Genomic DNA, 22,801 nt, shown 5'->3' with positions numbered 1-22,801 from the left:
TTTTTCCATTGAGAGTGGGGAAGATTCAAACAAGAGGGCATGAGTTGAGAATTAGAGGACAAAAGTTTAGGGGTATCATGAGGGAGAACTTATTTACTCAGAGGGTGGTAGCTGTGTGGAATGAGCTTCCAGCAGAAGTGGTTGAGGCAGGTTCGATATTGTCGTTTAAAGTTAAATTGGATAGATATATGGACAGGAAAGGAATGGAGGGTTATGGGCTGAGTGCAGGTCGGTGGGAATAGGATAGGGTAAGAGTTCGGCACAGACTAGAAGGGCTGAGATGGCCTGTTTCCGTGCTGTAATTGTTATATGTTATATGGTTATATGGTTACTGAATGGGTGGAGCAGGAGGGAGGATTCTGAACTAAAGTTGCAGGGGGATGGGAACCAGAGTTCCAGAACGGATAGTAGAGTGGTTGTGGAGACAGATGGTGCTAAGACCTCAGACAAAGTCAGGAAGCAAAAGGTTGACCATGGAGGAACTGATGTTCTAAGTTGTGTATATTTCAATGCAAGAAGTATTGTAGGAAAGACAGATGAGCTCAGGGCAATCGCTTAATCTCAATTTGTCTATGAGGAAGACTTATCAACACTACCATCGTATAAATATACGCACCAACAACAGGTGCAGAAGAACATGAAATAGATCGGTTCTATGAGCAAGTGCAGGCTAAACTTGATGGAACTTGCAAACAAGACATAGCGATAGTTATGGGGGATTGGAACACAAAAGTTTGAGTGGAAAGGATGGCAAGAAGTTGGGAAATGTGGACTGAGTACCAGAAATGATACTGGATAATGTTTAGTTGACTTCTGCAAAACCAACAACTTGTTCATCTCAAACATATTTTCCCAATGACCCAAGTGCAGACTGTACACTTGGACCTCTCCCAACAGATTACATAGAAACCAAATAGATTATATCTGCAAAATTTTGCAATGAAAACGTTCCATGAGGTTGATAAAAACAAAAGCTGGAGCTGACTGTGACTCAGACCACGAACTAATAATATGCAAGCTCAAAGTAAAGTTGAGGAAGTACAAGCCTTTCACCAGAGTACCAAAATATGATCTTCAAAACATTGCACCAGAATTCAAAGATGGCCTGAACAACAGTTTTGCTGCTCTAAATACGCCAGAGGGACTGTGGGAAAGTATCAAGAAAATTGTACAGGAGGAGTGTGAAAAGACTTGGCATAAGGCGAAAACACAGAAGAGACTGAAATGGATCAGTGAAGAAACTCTAAAAATCACACAGGAAAGAAAAGAAGCCAAAGCTAAGGGAAAAAGGGTATTAATCACAGTTCTCAATCGAGCTTTCCAAAGGTCCACTAGGTGAGTCAAAGAAATCTACCACAATAACATGGTGAAGAAGTAGAAATTGAAAATAAGAAAGGAAGGACAAGATCAGTCTTCTTAAAACTACGAGAGCTGAAGAGAAAATTCTAACGTCGCATGGGAATGCTGGAAGATGCACAAGGTGCCATGCTCAACGAATCTGAGACGATCAAACAATGATGGGAGGAATACCGTGAGTCATTATACCAGAAAGATCAATTGGATCAGGAGTATCATTCTACATCTTATAATCAGGAGCCAACGGTGATGAAGGAAGAAGTTGAATCAGCATTAGAAGTCCTATAAAAGAAAAAACACCAGGCGTTGATGGAATTCCAATTGAAATACTACAGCAATCAGATGAAGTTGTTGCAATACTGACAATGTTCTGTCAGCTGATCTGGAAGTCAACATCACAGCTAAGTGCATGGAAGAAATCAGTGATTTTACCAATATTGAAGAAAGGTGATCTAATGGAATGTGAAAATTATCAAACAATCACCCTCACTCCTCGTGCCAGCAAGATTTTTTTAGAATATGAGGACCGTCAGTCTTTGTTTATTGTCATTTAGAAATTCATGCATTAAAAAATGGTACAACATTCCTCCAGAATGATATCACAAGAAAAACACAGGACAAACCAAGACTAAAACTGACAAAACCACATAATTATAACACATAGTTACAACAGTGCAAAGCAATACCATAATTTGATAAAGAACAGACCATGGGCACGGTAAAAAAAAAAGTCTCAAAGTCCCGATAGACTCATCATCCCACGCAGGCGGCAGAAGGGAGGAACTCTCCCTGCCATGAACCTCCAAGCGCTGCCAACTTGCCGATGCAGTACTATTGGAAACACCCAACCACAGCGGACTCTGAGTCCATCTGAAAACTTCGAGCCTCTGACCAGCCCCTCTGATACAGCCTCTCTGAGCACCATCCTTTGCCGAGTGCTTCGACCCCGCCCCGGCCTCCGAGCAACAAGCAAAACCGAGGACTCGGGGCCTTCTCCTCCGGAGATTCTGGACCACACAGTAGCAGCAGCAGCGAAGCAGGCATTTCAGAAGTTTCACCAGATGTTCCTCTGTGTTCTCACGTCCGTCTCCATCAAATCAGGATTGTGCATGGCACCCTACTTGACAAATAACAGACATCACCATGGAGTGGCCGCTGCGAGCTGCATCATGCCACCATCTTCCCACCAGAATCTTTTACTAAAGATCATTCAGAAAAGACTTCAACCTGATTTAGAGCTGGAGCTTCCTGAAGTGCAAACAGGTTTCAGGAAAGGAAGGGGAACAAGTGTCATTGCAGATTATGTGTTTTATTGACTACAGCAAGGCCTTCGACTGCATTGATCATGACAAACTATGGACCACATTAAGACAACTGGCTGTACCAGAATGTTTGATTGTCCTTGTGCACAATCTTTACATCAATCAGGAAGCAGCAGTTCAAATGAAACAAGGTGAAACAGAATGGTTCAGCATCCCTAAAGGGTATGACAGGGCTATATTCTCTCCCCTGCCTGCTTAATTTGTATGCCTGAAAAATTTTCAGAAAAGAAGGAGTATACGAGGAGAATGGAAGGATGAGAATTGGTGGTAGAATCAATAGGCATACCAAAGACACAACAATACTGGCTGAAAACGAAGAAAACCTGATGTATTTGCTAACCAGCATCAAGGAACATAGCCTCAAGATAGGGCTGCATCTTAACCTGATTAAGACCAAGATTATGACTACTGGCAGCACTACCAATTTCAATCTTGATGGTGAGGAAATTGAAGTGGTTGACAGTTTCAACTTACCTGGATCAATGATTGACACTAAGGCGGTATGCAGTCAGGAAATCCAATGAACAATCACTCTTGGCAGAGCAGCCATGAAGGATTTAGAGAAGCTCCTCAGGAACGGGAATCTATCTTGACATACAAAGATTTGACTTGTGCACGTAATCATGTTCTCAATGACATTATATGGATGTGAAAATTGGAAGGTAAAAAAGAAGGATAGGAAGTATATCAACGACGTTGAGCTGTGGTACTGAAAAAAAATACTATGCATCTCGTGGACCTCTCATACAGCGAATGGATCGATCCTCAAAGAAATCAAACCAAGTCTCTCTCTGGAGGCTCAAATGACAAGACCCCACCTATTAAACTGTGGGCACATCATGTGAAGAAACTGCTCCCTGGAAAAGGATATCACGCTCAGCAAGGTGGAAGGACAATGGAGCCTGACATCAGTAGTGGGAAAGTTGTTGGAAGGTATTCTAAGAGATCAGATATATGAGTATTTGGATAGACAAGGTTTGATTAGGGATAATCAGCATGACTTTGTGGATAGGAGGTTGTGTCTAACCAATCTTACAGAGTTTTTTGAGGATGTTACCAGGAAAGTTGATGAAGGAAGGCAGTGGATGTTATCTATATAGACTTCAGCAAGACATTTCGCTTTGCAGGAGAAGCCAGAGAGTGGTAGTAGATGATTACCTCTCTGACCAGAAGCCTGTGACTAGTGGAGTGCCACAGGGATTGGTGCTGGGTCCTTTGTTGTTTGTCATTTATATCAACGTTCTGATTGATAATGTGGTTAACTGGATCAGTAAATTTGCAGATATGGTCAAGATTAGAGATGCAATAGACAGCAAGGAAGACTATCAAAGCTTGCAGTAGGATCTGGACCAGCTGGAAAAATGGGCTGAAAAATGACAGGTGTAAGTTGACATAGACAAGTGTGAGGTGTTGCATTTTGGCAGGACCAAATAAGGTAGGTATTACAGTGAGTGGTAGGACACTGAGGTGTGCAGTAGAATAAAGAGATCTGGTCCATAATTCATTGAAAGAGATAGGGTCATAAAGAAAGCTTTTGGCACATTGGCTTTCATAGATCAAAGTACTGAGTACAGGAGTTGGGATGTTATATTGAAGTTGTAGAAGACATTGGTGAGGCCCAATTTGGAGAATTGTGTGCAGTTTTGGTCACCTAACTACCGGGACAATGTAAATAAGATTGAAAAAGTACAGAAAAAAACTTACAAGGATTTTGCCAGGACTGGAGGACTTGAGTTATAAGGGAAGATTGAATAAGTTAGAACTTTATTCCCTAGAATTCAGAAGCTTGAGGGGAGATTTTATAGAGGTATACAAAATTATGAGGTGTATAGATAGGGTAAATGCAAGTATGCTTTTCCCACTGAGGTTGGTAAGACTACAACTAGAGGTCATGTGTTAAGGGTGAAAAGTGAAATGTTTATGAGGAACATGAGGGGAAACTTCTTCACTCAGTGAGTGCTGAGAGTGCAGAATGAACTGCCAGTGCAAGAGGTGGATGCGATTTTGATTTCAAAATTCATGAGAAGTTTGGATAAGTACATGGATGGAGGGATATCAAGGGCTATGGGACTAGCCAGCTTAAATGGTTTGGCTGGAACTGGATAGATCAAAGGGCCTGTTTCTATGCTGCAGTTTTCTGTGACTTGAAGTGGTTTCTCTTTCCACAAATGCTGCTTGGCTGGCTGAGGCTGAGCTCTTCCAGCATTTCTGCTGTTGATCCAGCCTAGTCTTTAAGTCAGTCAATATTGCTGAGTCGCTTGGAGATCTGAACTCAATGGTTATACAATACCGCATGAGATGACTTGCAATGACTTTCTACTATAAAATACCCATTTAATTGGAAGTTTACAAAATTTACGTGGCAATATCTGTTTCTGCGGTTTGTATCTTACATAATCACAGAGTTATATAGTAGAAGAATAGGCCTGTCGTGCTGCCATACCCATATCCAGACCGCTGGTGTACTATTTACACAAATCCTTCATCCTTCCGCTCCGACCCCTCTTCATATATCACCGACTACTTACAATCACCCTGCTCCTGGATGCACGTTCTGCGTGATCATCACCATTTCAGGTCCACTCGTGCTCTAAGTTAAGTCCACTTGAGCTCCATGTTGATGTCACCCTTTCAGGTCCACTTGATCTCCAGCCTGCCAGGTCCACATCAGGTTTACAGGTCCATTCTGCATCACCCGGCCGCCTCTGCACTTCTTCCTGCTGCCCTACATCGTTCGCTCTCATTTCTCTCTCATTTCACACTCTCTTCACTCTCGCCCCTATCTGTGCACTGGCTCGTTACCCCTGCATCTCTTCACATTTGGCGGTCGATTTGTAGTAACTCTGCTTTTATTGCTTTACAGTGTGTTCAATTATTGTTACGTATTCTTGAGTTAGTTATTTCTTTGCTCTCGCCATTCCTGTTCTGAGATCACCCAACACGTTCCACCTGGGCAATCACCCTTACAGGCCCACTTGAGCACCACGACGAAGTCTCCTTTTCAGGACCGCTTGAGCCCCAAGATGTTTTCACTCATTTCTGGTCCACTTGAACTCCAGCTCCCGTCTCCCTTTCAGGTCTGCCTGCTTTCCACCCTACCATCTCCCTTTCAGGATAACTTGACCCCCACCCCTCCATTGATTTTACACTTTTGAACTCTTGAACTCCGTGCAGGTAACGTTCTGTTTGCTTGTTTCATTCCACCTTTGCGCTTCCCTTCTGCTGCCCGCTACCTCCGTGTCCGACCTCGCTCTTCTCAACCCTTTCACGCTTTTCCCTATCTGGTGCACCATCTCGTCGCCCAGTCCCTCTTTAAATCTAGCAGTCCACTTCCAGCTGCTCTCCTTACTTCACTCTACGTCCGATTATTGTTCTGTATTCTTGGGTTAGTTGTTTCTTCACTCCGTCCATCTCGACTCCTAGATTACCCTACACCAGGGGCCCCCAACCTTTTTTGCACTGCAAACCGGTTTAATATTGTCAACATTCTTGCGGACTGGCTGACTGGTGGGGGGGGGGAGGTGTTCAAGTAGGGTTAAACTCACCTCAACATGTCTTTTACAGTTAAGATTGCCAACTATCTCACTCCCAAATAAGGGACAAAAGTAGTAATCAAATCCCGGGACACTTTGCCCCAGGAAACTACCATGACCATGAAGCCTTGCACGGGCACATGTGTGCGCATGCGTGAAGTGCGCATGTGATGTGTGCATGTGTGTATGTGCCGATTTCCCCCCCACCAATTGGTCTTGCCTTAATCTTCCCAACTACACTGTACATACATTATTTCTACTTTATATAGGCTGCGTATTTATCATATCATTCCTGCTTTTACTATATGTTAGTGTTATTTATTTTTGGTTTTGTGTGTTATTTGGTATGATTTGGTAGGTTATTTTTTGGGTCTGGGAACGCTGAAAAATTTTTCCCATATAAATTAATGGTAATTGCTTCTTCGCTTTACGCCATTTTGGCATGAAAGGTTTCATAGGAACACTCTACCTTAGCGGGGGAAATATGGGACAAGGGCGGTCCTGTACGGGATGTCCCGGCAAATACGGGACAGTTGGCAACCCTATGTTCAAATTCAACAATGCATGATAGGGAATGAGGAAAGGTGCAGCTGACTCATATCGTTTCCTCGTGGCCCGGTACCAGTCCGTGGCCCAGTGGTTGGGGACCACTGCCCTACATGGTCCGCTGGGCCATCACCCTTTCGGGTCTGCCTGTATGCTTTTCCCTGCTGCTCGTACCTCTGTACCCTACGTCGTTCTCTCTCCCTTCTCAGCCTGTTCATGCTTTCCCTGTGCTGTCACGTCACCCTGCACCCCCTCACATTTGGTGCTCCACTTAAAGTTTCTCTGCTCTCCATGCTTCACCCTGCGCACGATTACTGTCTATACACTCGGTCAATCCCTGCACATGATTCACCCACACAGTCCGCTTGAGCTCCATCTTGCCAGGTCTTGGACATTGCTGATTAGTCTCCAAGATATCTCTAGCCTGTTTTTTTTTACAAATGCAACATTGCTCATAGAGCAGTATGGTACAGGAACAGGCTCTTCAGTTGTGCTAAACTAATTAAGCTAGCAATTAAACACCTTTTGCCCACACAATGTCCACATTCCTCCATTCACTGCACATTCATCTCCTGATCTTTGACGATCAACACAGGTACACCTCAAGGTTGCGTGTTTAGCCACTGCTCTACTCTCTCCGCTCACGACTGTGTGGCTAGGCACAGCGCAGGTTCTATCTATAGATTCACCGATGATACTACCGTTGTTGGTAGAATCTCAGATGGCGACTAGGAGGCATACAGGAGTGAGATCGGGTGGTTGAGTGGTGTCGCAACAATAACGTTGCACTCCACGTCAATAAGACCAGGGGATTGATTGTGGACCTCAGAAGGCAAAGTCAGGGGAACACACATAGTACCCATTGAGGTACCTGTAGTGGAAAGTGAGCATCCAAAATTCCTGGGTGTCAACGTCTCAGAGAATGTATCCTAGGCAATCATGAAGAACATTGGAGAACATTAAATAGTTTAGTTAAAATAAGTAGTGCAAAATAGTACAAATTTTAAAAAAGTAGAGAGGTAGTGTTCACGGGTTCAATGTTCATTTAGGAATTGTATGGCAGAGGGGAAGAACCTGTTCCTGAATCGCTGAGTGTGTGCATTCAGGCTTCTGTACCTCCTTTGTGATGAGAAGAGGGCATTCCCTGGGTAATGGGGGCCATTAATAATGGACGCTGCCTTTTAGGGCACCACTCCTTGAAGATGTTTTGGATACAATGGAGGCTAATACCCAAGATGGAGCTGACTAATTTTACAATTTTCTGTAGCTTCTTTTGGTCCTGTGCTGTAGCCCCCACCCCCATACAAGACAGTGATGCAGCCTGTCAGAATGCTCTCCATGGTAGATCTATTTTAGCTTTCAAGTGTTTTAGGTGACAAACCAAATCTCTTGAAACTCCTGATGAAATATAACAACTGTCTTGTCTTCTTTATAGCTGTATCAATAGGTTGGGATCAGGTTAGATCCTCAGAGATGTTGATACCCAGGAACTTGAATTTGCTCACTGTCTCCACTTCTGATCCCTCTATGAGGATTGGTTCATGTTTCCTCATCTTGCCCTTCCTGAAATCCACAATCAGTTCTTTCATCTTACTGACATTTAGTGCACAGTTGTTGCTGTGACACCACTCAACTAGTTGGTATATCTCACTCCTGTAGGCCCTCTCATCTCCATCTGAGATTCTACCAACAATATTTGTATCATCAGCAAACTTATGGATGACACCTGAGTTCACCTAGGCACACAGTCATGGGTACAGGAGAGTAGAACAGTGGGCTAAGCATACTGCTCTGAGGAGCGCCAGTGTTGATTGTCAGTGAGGATGAGATATGCTCACCAATCTGCACAGGTGGTGGTCTTCTGGTTAGGAAGTTGAGGATCCAATTGCAGAGGGAGATGTTATTAGGGACAACCCTCATATTACCCTTGTGGACAAATTAAAGGAGTCTGAAAACCCACGGTAAATGTTTTAGGAATAGCTTCTTCCTCTCCACCATCAAATTTCTGAATGGTTCATGAACCCATGAACATTACCTCACACTACAATAATGTTTTATGTCTTGCACTGTACTGCTGCCACGAAATAACATGATATGTCAGTGATAATAAACCTGATTGTGATTCCGACTAAGAGTTTCTTAAACACCTCTATCATATTTGCCACCACTACCCGGCAAACACCACTTTCTGTGTAAAATAAACCCTTCCTAGCATATTTCCTTAGAAATTACCCCTTTTCATACTTCTTTCCAACTACCTCTGACCAACTTTTGGTCATCTATACTCATTTGTTGTGAGAATCAGTGTCAAATGTTCCTTGCTCCCACTCATCCGTCCAGCATCCTCCTCGACTTTCTACCATCTGGCAGGAGACTCCGATGCATAAAGACAAGAATGGTCAGGGCAGGAAACAATTTGTTCCATCAGACTTCTGAACTCCATGCCGCATCGCATTTGAAGTGTCACTGGTTAATTCATTCAATTGTCAGTTTATACACTCTACTTTGTTTATTTATGCCTAATTCATTTGTGGATTTTATTCTTACTTTCCTAAGTTATTGTGTGTTATGTGTACTACCGTGCTTAACACCCTGGTCTGGAGAAACATTATCTCGTTTGACGATATACATGTATATAGTTAAATGACAATAAACTTGACTTGACTTGTTAATTTGACCTAAGGTGGCAGTACTCGATGAACTGGAGGAAACACTGTTGAAGTTGTGTGTATGTGTGCGCCTGTGTGTTGCGGGGAGGAGGGTGGGCACATGACACTTATAAGATGCTTGCAACAATCTGGCATAAAACAAATATATGCTCTCCTCTGACTGAAAATCTGAGGCAATTAGGATTTAGTGTGATGGGCATTTCACCCATTTATTCCCAAAACCAAGATGGCAACTGAAATTATATACGAAGAATGTGTTTTAATTCACAGGAATGGATCCTACTGATTGAGTCCTCCACCTATAGTGTCTCCCTATCCATTTTTGGAAATTAACTGTATGAGAAAAGTATAGAATAAGTAGCAGGATACCTTAGTGGTATTGATCTTGGGCTACAGGTATATAGCTCGCATAGAAGTGGCAACTCAAGTAGATCAGAGGATAAGTATCCAACAGACTTGCCTTCACTGGTCAAGGCAGTGAGTCATAAAAATTGGGAAGCATGTTGCTATTGTATAAAACATTGGTTAGGCCCCATCTGGAGTATTGTGTGCAGTTCTGGTGGCTGCATTACAGGAAGGATGCGGAGGTTTATGAAAATACAATGGTTCATTGTGATTTTGCGCGGATTAGAGAGTATTATCAATAAGGAGATGTTGTACAAACGTAGAATGTTTCCTCTAAAGTGTTGGAGGCTGAGGGGTGACCTGACATACATAAATAGTTGGAGTTATTTTTCCAGGGTGCAAATGCTTTAAGGCGAGTGGGCAAGGTTTAAAGGAGATGTGCAAGGCAAGCGTTTTACACAGAGAGTGGTGGATGCCTGGAGGTGGTAGAAACAGGTATGATGGCAATGTTTAACAGATGTTTAGACAGACACTGCACAGGCAGGGTATTGAGGGGCATAGACTACATGCAGGAAGGTGTACAGTTTAAATTTCCATCCTGTTCAGAACTGACATCATCAGCCATAGTGCCTGTTCCCATGCTGTACACTTTCTGTTCTATGAATGGCAGGGCCGGCTCAAAGAGTCAAATGGCTCTGTCAATGTTTTCCATGATTTCTAAGACCTTACTTCTTGATTATCAGCAAACAATAGTCTGCAATAAAGAATCAAGTTTAGCTAATTAATACTAGCTCAAGTTATTTTTCAAAGTATGACTTGGTCATGAAATTCAAAGTTGTTGAATGTATTTATCGTGTTAAAATGTGATTCCACATCCAGTGTTTATGTGGATTGGTAGATAATACCATCTTGATAATCTCTTTATAGATATCCGATGAACTTCATTTAAAACAACATTACTAACAAAGAGAGATCACATCTCAAACTTTATTTTGAAAATATTTGAATACCCAAAGACATGGTTGTAGTATTCTATAAATATGGGTTCACAATATCAGACATTTTTCAGTTTTAAAGACTTTATTTTAAAGTATATAAACATTATTGAAACACCTTTACATAAATTATTTTTTATTTCTTGTGACTAATATTTGCTGAGCAGCAAAATCAGAAATTAATATAAAAACCTTCATGGACAATTCTTCCAGATACAGTATTACAAAAAAAATGTAATAATAAAGTTCTCAATTTGCCTTCTGGTGACTGCAGCGTGATTGTCGTAATTTGAGAGGCAAGTAAAAGCGAGCAGGGTACCATCATCAATCAATTACTCTATCAGCAGCTATTATGCCTCCTGCCCCCTTCCCCTCCCCTCCCCCGTGCCTCAGTGAACAGGGTCAGTGAAAAGCAGTGCCATTTGTAGCAGTGAAACATTGGCCACAACTCTACCATAAACCATTACTTGACGACTACTTTTAAGAAACTATGCAGACTACACCCTGCACACGTCAACCTGTCCACAATGTAACTTTATTTAAATTTCTTTTTAAAAAGAGTACGACAGTGTGTATGACAATAACATAGTTTGTTTATTAATTACGTCACATCCTCAGAAACATTATGGCCCCTCCCACCCCTCCCAAGTAGGAACGCAGGATTCAGTAACTATAACCTCAAAGGCTTACTGTGTCCACTACAGTTGCTATGGCAATAAACAAAACAATAACATCAGTGTAAGAAGTCTGGCTCAGGCTTCAACAGATCCATACATTGCCGGTATGCTCAAACAAGTTTTCCTTAGGGGCATATATTACAAAAGGTTGCATCCATGAAGTTCCTGTTTCATTCAAGATGGGCATTTTGGACTCAAGTCTTTCAAATGAGACACCCATGAGGCAGTAAGTTTACTGAGTCCATCAGAGAGAGGTGTGTTTTTTCAGCCCAGAGGACCTGAGCTATCCTATAAAAAGGGGTACTTGTCAAGTCTTCTCCTTGGGCTCCAGTTTACTACAGAGAGTCCTCAAATGCTGAAGAACAAGGTGCAAGCTCATTTGACATGAATTTGATTCTTCTCTTCAGCTCCTAATGTTACTTTCAGCACCCACTTTTGAGTTTCCATCTCCTTAGGAGAGGAGATAGTGATTGTGATCACCCTTCCAGCTCTTGCCAGAGATGACAGCAGTTCGGTTTGTTACCTCCTTCCCATCTCATTCTGTCTCAGGAACTGAATATTGGTGGAACTGTCTGCCAGTTCCGGGTACTGTTCCACTGGCAACACATAGTACCCATCATAACCTTGAACTCTGCCTGTGCTCAGAAGCTGTTGTTTTTCTCCTTCTGTCCAGAGCCGACTTCCTTCCTTCCCGTTTCTTGCCTTCTGCTGCTCTTTAGACCAGGCGTTCACGAGAGCTCTTAACCTGGCCTGGTCTAGCAGACGTGCCCTTTCTTCTTCCAGAGTATCTAGTGTGATTCCATAGCGAATATTTAGCAACAGGGCGCTGTACTGAAGTTCAATGTTTGTGAACCTTCTAGTCCTTCCATTAAGCAGAATTGTCGGCTGCGAAACTGTCACGTTAATTCCATTGTCCAGTACTTTTCGGCCATTTGTTATGCCCAAAGTTGCCAGGTCTCTGTCCGATGAACCGATTTTCACCAAGTAGTGTGAGTCTATTCCATTGATGGTGTAATGTATCTTGTCTAGATAGTGTGCATTGTTAAGAATGCTTGCTATTTTGCGACTATCTTCACTTGCTAGAGTGGTCACCCCTGTTGTTATTCTGCCTTCCTTGACGGCAAACATGATCCCCTTTCCAATGATGGAATTTGGGGCTGAAAACCAGTGTCCTGGCCTGTCTTTGTGGCCGGCCCTGGAGTATTTGGGCAGCGAACATCCCTCCAGTGCCATAAAGGCATTGTTGAGCCTTTCTGCTGCTTCCTGAACTCCTGAAACAAACTGAAAAACAAATCATAAAAATATAGCAGTTTCATAAAGGAAAAGATCAAAGTTGCTGCTGTGTTGTTGAAAATGGAGCTACTGGTTACTTGCTTGGCTGTGAATATTCTTCACCTATCCACTCAAAAGTCAAAATGGTAGAATGCTCAATTTACCCACTGAGCTGGGCTGAGGCTAATGTCCTTTGAATCCCATAGCTGGAGCTGCAGATGTGTCTTTAAATGACTGTAAGTAGTGGTGGACGGTGGGGTGAATTGGTCGTGGGGTCAGAGTGGTGGTTCAGAATGTTACACAAAGAGGAAAAGGCAGACTATTTAAATGGCTAATAAATTAATGGTCACAGGTAGGAGCAAAGCAAACAAACAGGAGGGCACTTACAAGTACAAACACAAGAGATCCTGCAGATGCTAGAAACCCAGAGCAACGCAGAGAATATGCTGGAGGAACTCAGCAGGTCAGGCAGCATCTAAGGAAAGGAATAAACAGTTGACATTTTGGGCCAGGACTCTTCATCAGGTCCTGATGAAGGATTGTATCCTGAAACGTTGACTATTTATTCCCCTCCATTGCTGATGCCTGACCTGCTGAATCCCTCAAGCATTTTGTGTGTTGGGTAATTACAAGTAGTGTCAGCAGGAAAGGAAGTGGAATGTGTCTGTAAATAAAGAATGAAATGAACTGTGAAAGTAATCAGAAATAATCACGGCCCAAACAATCATATTTTAGCATTAGTTTGTCATTATTTCTTTGAAGACTTCTGTCATCAGGTAGCAGTAGTGAAGACTGATATAAGGTAATGCTTTCTTCTCCTACCTGTTGAAGAACTTTTGGCTAGGCTGTCAGTGAATCTCTAGGTATGAACTTCTCACTTTCCTACTTTTTATCATTGAAACAAAATTTATTTCAGATCTGAGGTAACAGTTAATATTCTCAATTTCTCCATAGCTGATATTTAACTTTGCAAAAACAAATGGGTCATGGATACTCTTTCTGAGGAAAAGTTTAATAACAGAATTTTTTAAAGAAAGGAAATCAAAGTTTAAAGTTCAAAGTAAATTTATTATCAAAATACATATATCTCACCATGTACAACCCTGGGATTCATTTTCTTGAGGAGATAACAACATTGATAATTCTGGGCAGAAAAACAATTTAAGGACAGTGAGGTTAAAGTAGTATTTGGAATTGGAAATGGTAATAGTTTATTATTGTCACATGCACCCAGGTACAATGAGAATTTTGTCCTGCCTACTGTTGACATACATCAAATCATTGAGTTAGTACAAGATAAAGCAATAATATAAAGCAGAATAAAGTGCAACAGCTATAGAGAGAGTGCGGTGCAGGTAGGCAGTAAGATGTAAGATCATAACAAGGCATATTGTGAGTTTAAGAGTCCATTTTATCATAAAAAGGAACCATTCAATAGTCCTACAACAGTGGGACACAAGAAAACCAGGGAAGGATGCAATGAGATGATATTGACAAATGGGAAATCAAGGCATGCTGATGATTGAAAGGAAGGATTAGCTTAGTGAAAAAAAGTTAAGAGCTGGAGGAAGAGTCTGAGCTAGCTTGCTAGAGATAAGGTAGGGTAAGGTATAGTGGAGACATGCACATTTTTCAGATAATCTTATCAAATGTGTGGGTTGGAACAAATGACAGACCTATTACAGCTTGATGTACTCTAGCTATATCTTGTCTAAGCTAATACATCAGATACATTTAGATCCATCCCTCTTAGATTTGTGTGAGCAAGCATTATAGGTAATATCAGAGACAGTAAAAGGTTTTCTGTGGATAAAAGACATCAAATGAGAACATGCAAGAGTATAAAATAGCTAAATGTATTGTCTTTTAATAACAACAGGAATGTTTTAGATTTCCAAAACCTGTTGGTTTCCTTACTTCTGTAGTTTACTATAGGCCATGTTATAAGAAGTACCTAATGTTATAAGAAAGGACACGTACAATGTTAGGTAGAAGGTTAAATTGTCAGATGTCAGCAGGCTGAAAGACATACAACGATCTTTGGACAAGCAAGAACTGAAATAACGATAAATTCATTGAGCTTTGTTTCCATACCCGCACGTTATCACGTTCTTCACTCTCCACTAGTTCATAAGGAGGTGCTGCAAAACGGACTGCTGGTTTAGGGAATCCAGGAATAATGTTGTATAACTGAAACCCGAACATCACAAGCCAGCTTTTGACATCTGTAGGAAGACAGAATTTAAACTTTGTACATTTGTTAGAATATAGATTTCATGTATTTTATATTGTATGTAACTTTTTTCCAAAACATACAGAGAACCACGCAACTGGCTGTTCCAAAGATTCTGCTGAAAACATCAGTAAATACCATTGCATGTGACCAGATCTTTGGTACTGTAGGTGTATTTGTATCATTGACTGACTACTTATTAATCTGGACCTAATTCTGTCTGACCAGAATCTTTCCATCAAGACTTACTGTTATGTGATCAACTTATCAGAAAAGGAGATATAGCAAATGCAGTTCATATATTTCCTTCATAATCTGATAGAACCTCATCCAATCCCACTGCAAAACGTTTAGGAGGCAGTGATCATAATATGATAGAATTCATCCTGCAGTTTGAGACGGAGAAGATACAGTCAGATGTATAAGTATTACAGTGGAGTAAAGACAGTTACAGAGGCATGAGAGAGGAGCTGACGAGTCAACTAGAAGGGGACACTAGCAGTGATGATGACAGAACAGCAATGGCTGAAGTTTCTGGGGTCAATTCGGATGGTGCAGAATAGATATATCCTAAAGATGAACAAATACTCTAAAGAGAGGATGAGGCAACCATGGCTAACAGGGGAAGTCAAGGACCACATGAAAGCAAAAGAAAAGACATATACGTAACAAAGCAAAAAAACTTAGTGGGAAGTTAGAGAATTGGGATGATTTTAAAAACCAACGAAAGGTAGTTAAAAAACCTAAATGAGAGAAAAGATTAAAAAAGATGATAAGCTAGCCAATAATATTTTTTTCAGATATATAAAGAATGAAAGAGAGGTGAGTAGATTCTAGACTGCTGGAAAATGACGCTGGAGAGGTAGTAACGTGGGATAAAAATTGTGGGTAAACTTAGTAAGTATTTTGCATCAGTCTTTACTGTGGAAGACACTAACAGTATGCCGGAAATTCAAGTGTCGGGGGAAGACATGAGTGTAGCTACTATTACTGAGCAGAAGGTGCCTGGGAAGCTGAAAGGTCTGAAGATAGATAAGCCACCCGGACCAGACGGACTATACTTTAGGGTTCTGAAAGAGATAGCTGAAGAGATTGTGGGGGTATTCGTAATGATTTTTAAAGAATTACTCAATTCTGGAATGGTTCTGGAGGACTGGAGAATTCCAAATGCCACCTAATTCTTTAAGAAGGGATGGAGGCAGAAGAAAGGAAATTATTGGTCAGTTATCTTTACTTCAGTGGTTGGGAAGACGTTGCAGTTCATAATTAAGGATGAGCTTTCAGGGTACTTGAAGGTATAGGCAAAAGTCAGCATGCTTTCTGAAAGGGGAAATTTTGCCTGACAAATCTGTTGGAATTCTTTGAGGTAATAACAGGCAGGATAAACAAAGGAGAGTCAGTGGATGTTGTTTACTTGGATTTTCAGAAGGTCTTTGACAAGGTACTGCACATGAAACTGCTTAACAAGATAAGAGCTCATGGTATTACAGGAAAGATACTAACATGGATAGAGGCTTGGCTGACTGGCAGAAGGCAAAGAATTGTAATGAAGGGGGCCTATTCTGGTTGGCTGCCAGTGACTTGTGGTACTTCACAGCGGTCACTTCTATTCACATTATATGTCAATGATTTGGATGATGGAAGTGATTGCTTTGTGGCCAGGTTTTCAGATGATACAAAGATAGATGGACAGGCAGGTAGTGTTGGGGAAACAGGGAGTCTGCAGAAGGACTTTGAGAGATTGAGTGAATGGGCAAAGAAGTGGCAGATAGAATATTGTGCAGGGAAGTGCATGCTTGTGCACTTTGGTAGAAGGAATAAAGGCGTAGACTATTTTCTAACTGGAGAGAAATTTCAAAATTCAGAGGTGCAAAGGGATTTGGGAGTTCTAACGCACGATTCCCTAGAGGTTAATTTGCAGGTTGAGTCGGTGGTAAGGAAGACAATTGAATGTTAGGAAGGAGGTGATTCTGAGACTTGATAAGATGGAGGTCAGACTGCACAGAGTATTGTGAGCAGTTTTTGGCCTCTTGTCTAAGAAAAGACAAGCTGGCATTGGAAAGGGTCCAGACAAGGTTCATAAGAATGATGCCAGGATTGAAAGGGTTAACATATGAGGAGAATTTGATGGCTCTGGCCTGTACTCACTGGAGTTTAGAAGAATGAGGTAGGAAATCTCATTGAAACCTATCGAATTTTGAAAGGCCCAGATAGATTGGATGTGGAGAGAATGTTTCCTATAGCGGGTGAGTCTAAAACCAGAGGGCACAGCCTCAGAATGAGGAGATGTCCATTTAGGATAGAGATGAGAAGGAATTTCTTTAGCCAGAGGATAGTGAATCTCTGGAATTCATTGCCACAGACAGTTGTGTAGGCCAAGTCATTGAGTATATTTAAAGTGGAGGTGAAGTGTTTTTGGTTAGTCAGGGTTTGAAAGGTTATAGGGAGAAGGGGGTTGAGAGGGAGAATCAATCAGCCATGATGGAAGCCAAATGGCCTAACTCAGCTCCTATGTCTTATGGTCCTAAAATGGATATATAATTTAGCACATCTCGGTAGTGTACAAAGTGTGTCAAAAACAAGGTCATAAAGCTGCTTGAGTAGGAATGGTACACTCTATGAATGGCAGCCTTCATCAGGTTGGTACTTTATTCAGTCAAGTCCCTGATGTGTCTGACAAGGGTTTACCGAGAAAGAGCTCCATTTTCGAAAACATTTTTCTTCATGATGCGGAGCACTTTCAAACTAAACAGCCAATCCAATCATAAGTAAAAGATTCAGTTTACGTCGTCTATGTTTTTCAAACTTATGATTTTATTACTATAAAGGTAGTATGATCACTGAAGTCAAGTATTATTTTCTCTTAAGGGATTGTCTATTGGTGGGTCCTCAGGTGACTGTAGAGGCCGAGCTGGGATCCACATATTCTGGTGCAGTGTTGAGCAAGAGTAAGTGGTGTTTATAGTTAGTGCTTGGGCCTTAAGTATGGGCCACTGCTTTTATTACTAAAGTTGGCACACAAGAATGGAAAACTACATTTCTTTCAAATATGTTCTTGAAAAAAATATTTTTAATATTTAGGTGTGCCACCTTGGAGAGACACCATAATTGTACATTCTCATTAATTCTGACCATGTAGAATGCAGCAAAAAACCTGGTAGTAGATCTTCTACTGGTACTTTCAGAAAGATTATCTTGGATATACTGGAGACCAAGAGGATAACAGGTGAAATACATTAATGCTGTGCCCCTCTCATCTGAAACATTTCCCCCTAAAGGGGAAGCCTTTTAGGACTGAGAAGAGGAAAAACTTCTTCACACAGAGAGTGGTGAATCTGTGGAATTCTCTGCCATAGGAAACAGTTGAGGCCAGTTCATTGGCTATATTTAAGAGGAAGTTAGATATGGCCCTTGTGGCTAAAGGGATCAGTGGGTATGGAGAGAAGGCAGCTACAGGGTTCTGAGTTGGATGATCAGCCATGATCATACTGAATGGCGGTGCAGGCTCGAAGGGCCGAATGGCCTACTCCTGCACCTATTTTCTATGTTTCTATTGTTTGGCAAAGTCAGAGGTAAGTTGTTTACATAGAGAGTTGTGGGTGTGTGGAAACCTGCCAGGAATGGTAGAGGCAGATAAACTAGGGACATTTAAAAACTCTTAGATAGCAAGGGCAGTACAACATCATGGGCTGAAGGGCCTGTACTATGCTGTAATGTTCCATGTTCTTTGTCCTATAAAACAAAACAAAGGTAAATATTTAAATTGATAACTTTGCAATAAATTCCTCACAGCCAAAGTAATGAAAATTCACCCTATTTCTGCTGAGGCAAATACCAATCTTTAATGAGTTAATCAGCAACATATCTTGACTCTTCATTAAATATTCTTGGTAGTTTGATGTAATTTTGAAATTTAATGTAATGCAATTTATTAATATAAAGTCTACTACTCTTACTCTATTTGTCAGTGATCTCACCATGTACCTGTAACATAGTCTTCCACATCTTGCACATTGCTGAGAGGATTGTTGTTCTTGAACATGTATAAAGTAAAGGGGGAAGGATCTTTGCCAATATTATTCCATATAGAGTAATCAGGAGCTGTCCAACGTCCAGCTAAGACATCATAATCTCTTTGTCCAAAGTGGACCAACTTAGTGAGAGAATCATATAAGCCACCATGAAATCCCACTGCAAGTTGAAAATCAGGGTTAGAATCATGATAGATTTCACCATAGGCAGTGTACTGAAGCTGTTTGATCATTAGGCCTCTACTGCTGAACACTGCCAAAGGAGTTCCTGTGTTGTCCGAAGCAATATAGAACTCTTCTCCACTGCTAATCTCCATGGCAAAAAGATGGCCTTGGAGGTCATAATATAGGGAGGTGATGTCTGAACTGGAGTGATTATAGATGTGAGTTACCCTAGTTGGGTTGTTTAGATCTGAATAAAAGAATTGCAGATGCTGGCCAAAATTGGTCTTGCTGGAAACTCTGCGTCCTAGTCCATCGTATCGATATTGCACACTCCACCCATTGGTTTTGCTGTAAACTCGGATCAGCAGACACTTAGAATTGTATTCAAACACATCAGACCCTCGCTGAGAAAGAAGGCCATCCTCATCTAGTTTGTACTGTACATCTCCGAGGCGGGTAATCCTGTCTCGCAGATCATAACGTAAAGCCATGAGACGAATGCTGCTTCCAGGATTCAACAGATGAAGGTTCCCATTTAAGTCGTAACTGTAGCGCCAAGTTACTTTTTCGTTCACTGCAACAGTCTGCAGCTGGCCATCTCCATCGTAGTCGTACGTATACTTGGTTGTATTCGCATAAGGTCCAAGCTTAATCTCTCTTTTTATCACTCTTCCCATGCTGTCATATTGAACTGTCATCCAGTACATGAGTGACCTGAATATCTCATACTGAACCTCTTTGATGCGCCCATGAGTATCAAAATGCTTACTCAAGGTCATCACAGCCGTGGTGATGATCTGATTGATATCATAATATATAACTCCAAACTTCCCAAAGTGCTCAACCTTACCCGATATCTCGTCATAGCGGTACAAATCAACAGGAAGAGGTGTTTCACTTATAACTGGCTTCATGCTGGCAACCCGGAAGCTGTTTTCATGGTACGTGTAATCAAAACGTGCATTTACCATTCCCTCTTCTGAGAATCTATAGATCTGTCTGTCAATCAGAGGACCAATTTTTCGATACCGGATCGTGCATGAGAATCCACCACTTTGCAAGTTGACCATCTTGAGCACACCTGTTGATTCATCATAACCAAAGGTGACAGCAGTACTGTCGTAAAGGATCTCAGACAGCTTTGATAGCTTTCCGTATTTATAAAACACTTGTCGACCGGTGCCCAAGTAAGCAGATTTCAGTATCCGTCCTTCCATAGTGAAGTCAAAGATATTCGAAGCATTGCTTTCAGGAGGATGGTAAATGTTACGGATGTAACCAATAGAATTGTGGGTAGACATAGTATGCCGGGCTACACTGGGCATTGTCACTGCATGAAGACGGTCTGTTTGATCAAATTCAAAGATGTACTGACGTTGGCTCTGGAGAAGTAATACCATTGACTGTGTAAAAGAAGAAAAAAAAAGATTTAGTAACTGGATAAATAAAATATAATCATAATTTTCTTATAGCCCAGTGTTTTTTTTTATTAAGAGTAGTTACTATTTGCTCAGATGCAATTACAAATATGGCAATTGTCTGAAGTTCTTTGTTGGTCTGAAAATATTACCTCAACTATTCTGCTTCCCATACTTTAGAAACTGGATAAATTAAGCATACTCATAGGTTTCTCATATCGCAGTTTTTATTAAAATAGTAACCAATTGCACAGATGCAGTTATATATATGCCAATTGCTCAAATTGTCAGACGTTCTTTGTTTGTTGGCCCACAGGTGTTACCCTAACTAACACTGCTCCTTGTACAATGGACGTGCTCCATCCATTTCCAGTGGGTGTGCTGACAGAGCCATCAGAGCATTAGGAACACAGCCTTCTTTAAATGAGTGAGCATCTCTGTCACGGACCACTGAAATCAACTAATTTCAGAGATATTATTTGTGAACGTTGGACTTTGGGCGCACGTCGATGAACCATGCAGTGCAGCAGCAGTGCGTTCTGCTAATATAACAAAACTGGCAAATTTCTGCGATTGTATCATCGTGCCAGGAGAAAATTCATCATAATTATCATAAAGGCTTGGATAAATAGTGCTTGAAGACAAAACAAAATCATGGTTCACTGGGGAAAGGTGAATAGCAATTCTAAAGCACTGACATATTGAGATTGATGCTCTTCTTTCCTGGGTCATTCTATGATTGCATGATAAACGTCTTACATCACAAGGCTTTTTTTTTCTATTTGCAAACTGCTTCGTAGATATTTGTTGACAGCAAATCAATAGCCTTGAATTTTTTTTGTATGCAAAACTGAATAATTGTTATAAATATATTATGCTTATTTTTAGACATACAGTGATAACTAGGCTCTATGATTACTTAATCTGTAGCCATTAGCTCACATTAGTGTTGCTGACATGCTCAAAAAACATGTAAATATTGATGAAATTCTACGAGCCAATGTTTCAAATTTTTTGCATCAGTACTTAGATGTTGGTAAAAACTTGATGGAATGATTTTAGTGGGAAAGATGTGATTTTCAGTTCAATGTCTAATGTATTAGAAATACTATAATTTCTCTCTTTTATCTACCCTGAAGTTTTACAGCTGAGAGAGAATAAAAACAACCAAAGGGTATCCACTCTATTGTATCCTATTTAACATATTGAGTACTCCAAAAACCATCTGAAGATTCAAACTAGTTTATTCCTTGTACATAGTTTATTCTTACATGTACTTGCATAAATATTTCCCTCCAAATACTATATTTATGAGATGGAGAAGAGGAGGTTTTAAATTAACTCTACCAGGACTCCCAATAAGATGGTGTGAGCAGATTCAACAGCAACTTTCTTCAGGGAATTGGACACTGAGATTGAGGAAAGCTGTGTAGAGCCCACAAAAGCGGTGGATGCGGCCACGTCCACATCAGGACACACCCTCCCCACCATTGAGCACATCTAGAAGGAGCACTGCTGCATCATCATCAGGAACGTCCACCATCCAGACCATGCTCTCTTCTCACTGTTGCCACTGGGAAGGAGGTACAGGTTCCTCAGGTCCCATACCACCAGGTAGAGAAATAGTTATTCCCCTTCAACCATCAAGCTCCTGAATCAGTGTGGAATGCTTAACTCACCTCAACACTGAACTGATTCCACAGCCTATTGACTCACTTTCAAGGACTCCACAATTCACGGTTATCAGTATTAATTAATTAATTAGTTTTACTTTTGTATTTTAGTTTGTCTTCTTTTGTACCTTAGCTGTTTGTCAGTCTTTGTGTGCAGTTTTTTGTTGATTCTATTGTATTATTTCATTCTATTGTGAATGCCTACAAGGAAATGAAACTCAGGGTAGTATTTGGTGAAATGTGGTATATGGTGTATGGTGATAAGTTGGACTCTTAACCTCACAATAGACCTCGTTATGATCTTGTGCCTTATTGTTTTCCTGCACTGTATCTTCCCTGTAGCTGTTACACTTTATTCAGCATTATTATTGTTCTATGTCAGGGCACTGTGTAGCAATCTGATCTGCATGAACAGTATGCAAGACAAATTTTTCAGTGTATCTCAGTACATGTGACAAATGTAAACCAATTCCAATTCCAAATCCAGTTAACGATGTTAGTTAGGAACTAAATCCATGCAGGTCATCACCTGAATGGCAACAGAATATTCTGGCATCTTCCCCCTT

At 41.1% G+C, this 22,801-nt stretch overlaps 1 protein-coding gene across 8 annotated transcripts in view; it reads right to left on the bottom strand.

Moving 5' to 3' along the window:
• Positions 1 to 11,423: 11,423 nt before the first annotated feature.
• Positions 11,424 to 22,801, bottom strand: part of LOC134349198 (teneurin-2-like) — a 3,136,038-nt gene continuing 3,124,660 nt past the window's right edge. For all 8 annotated transcript variants that reach the window (XM_063053178.1, XM_063053171.1, XM_063053173.1 and 5 more), the window contains 3 exons: positions 18,933 to 20,547; positions 14,810 to 14,940; positions 11,424 to 12,724 (listed from right to left, as the gene is read on the bottom strand). In XM_063053178.1, the coding sequence (XP_062909248.1) occupies positions 11,963 to 12,724; positions 14,810 to 14,940; positions 18,933 to 20,547 (2,508 nt within the window). In that variant the 3' untranslated portion in view covers positions 11,424 to 11,962. The remainder of the gene's footprint in view (positions 12,725 to 14,809; positions 14,941 to 18,932; positions 20,548 to 22,801) is intronic.

This window comes from Mobula hypostoma, chromosome 7, assembly GCF_963921235.1.
Source record: "Mobula hypostoma chromosome 7, sMobHyp1.1, whole genome shotgun sequence".
Lineage (NCBI taxonomy): Eukaryota > Metazoa > Chordata > Chondrichthyes > Myliobatiformes > Myliobatidae > Mobula > Mobula hypostoma.
This window is presented reverse-complemented; position numbering and strand designations above follow the sequence as displayed.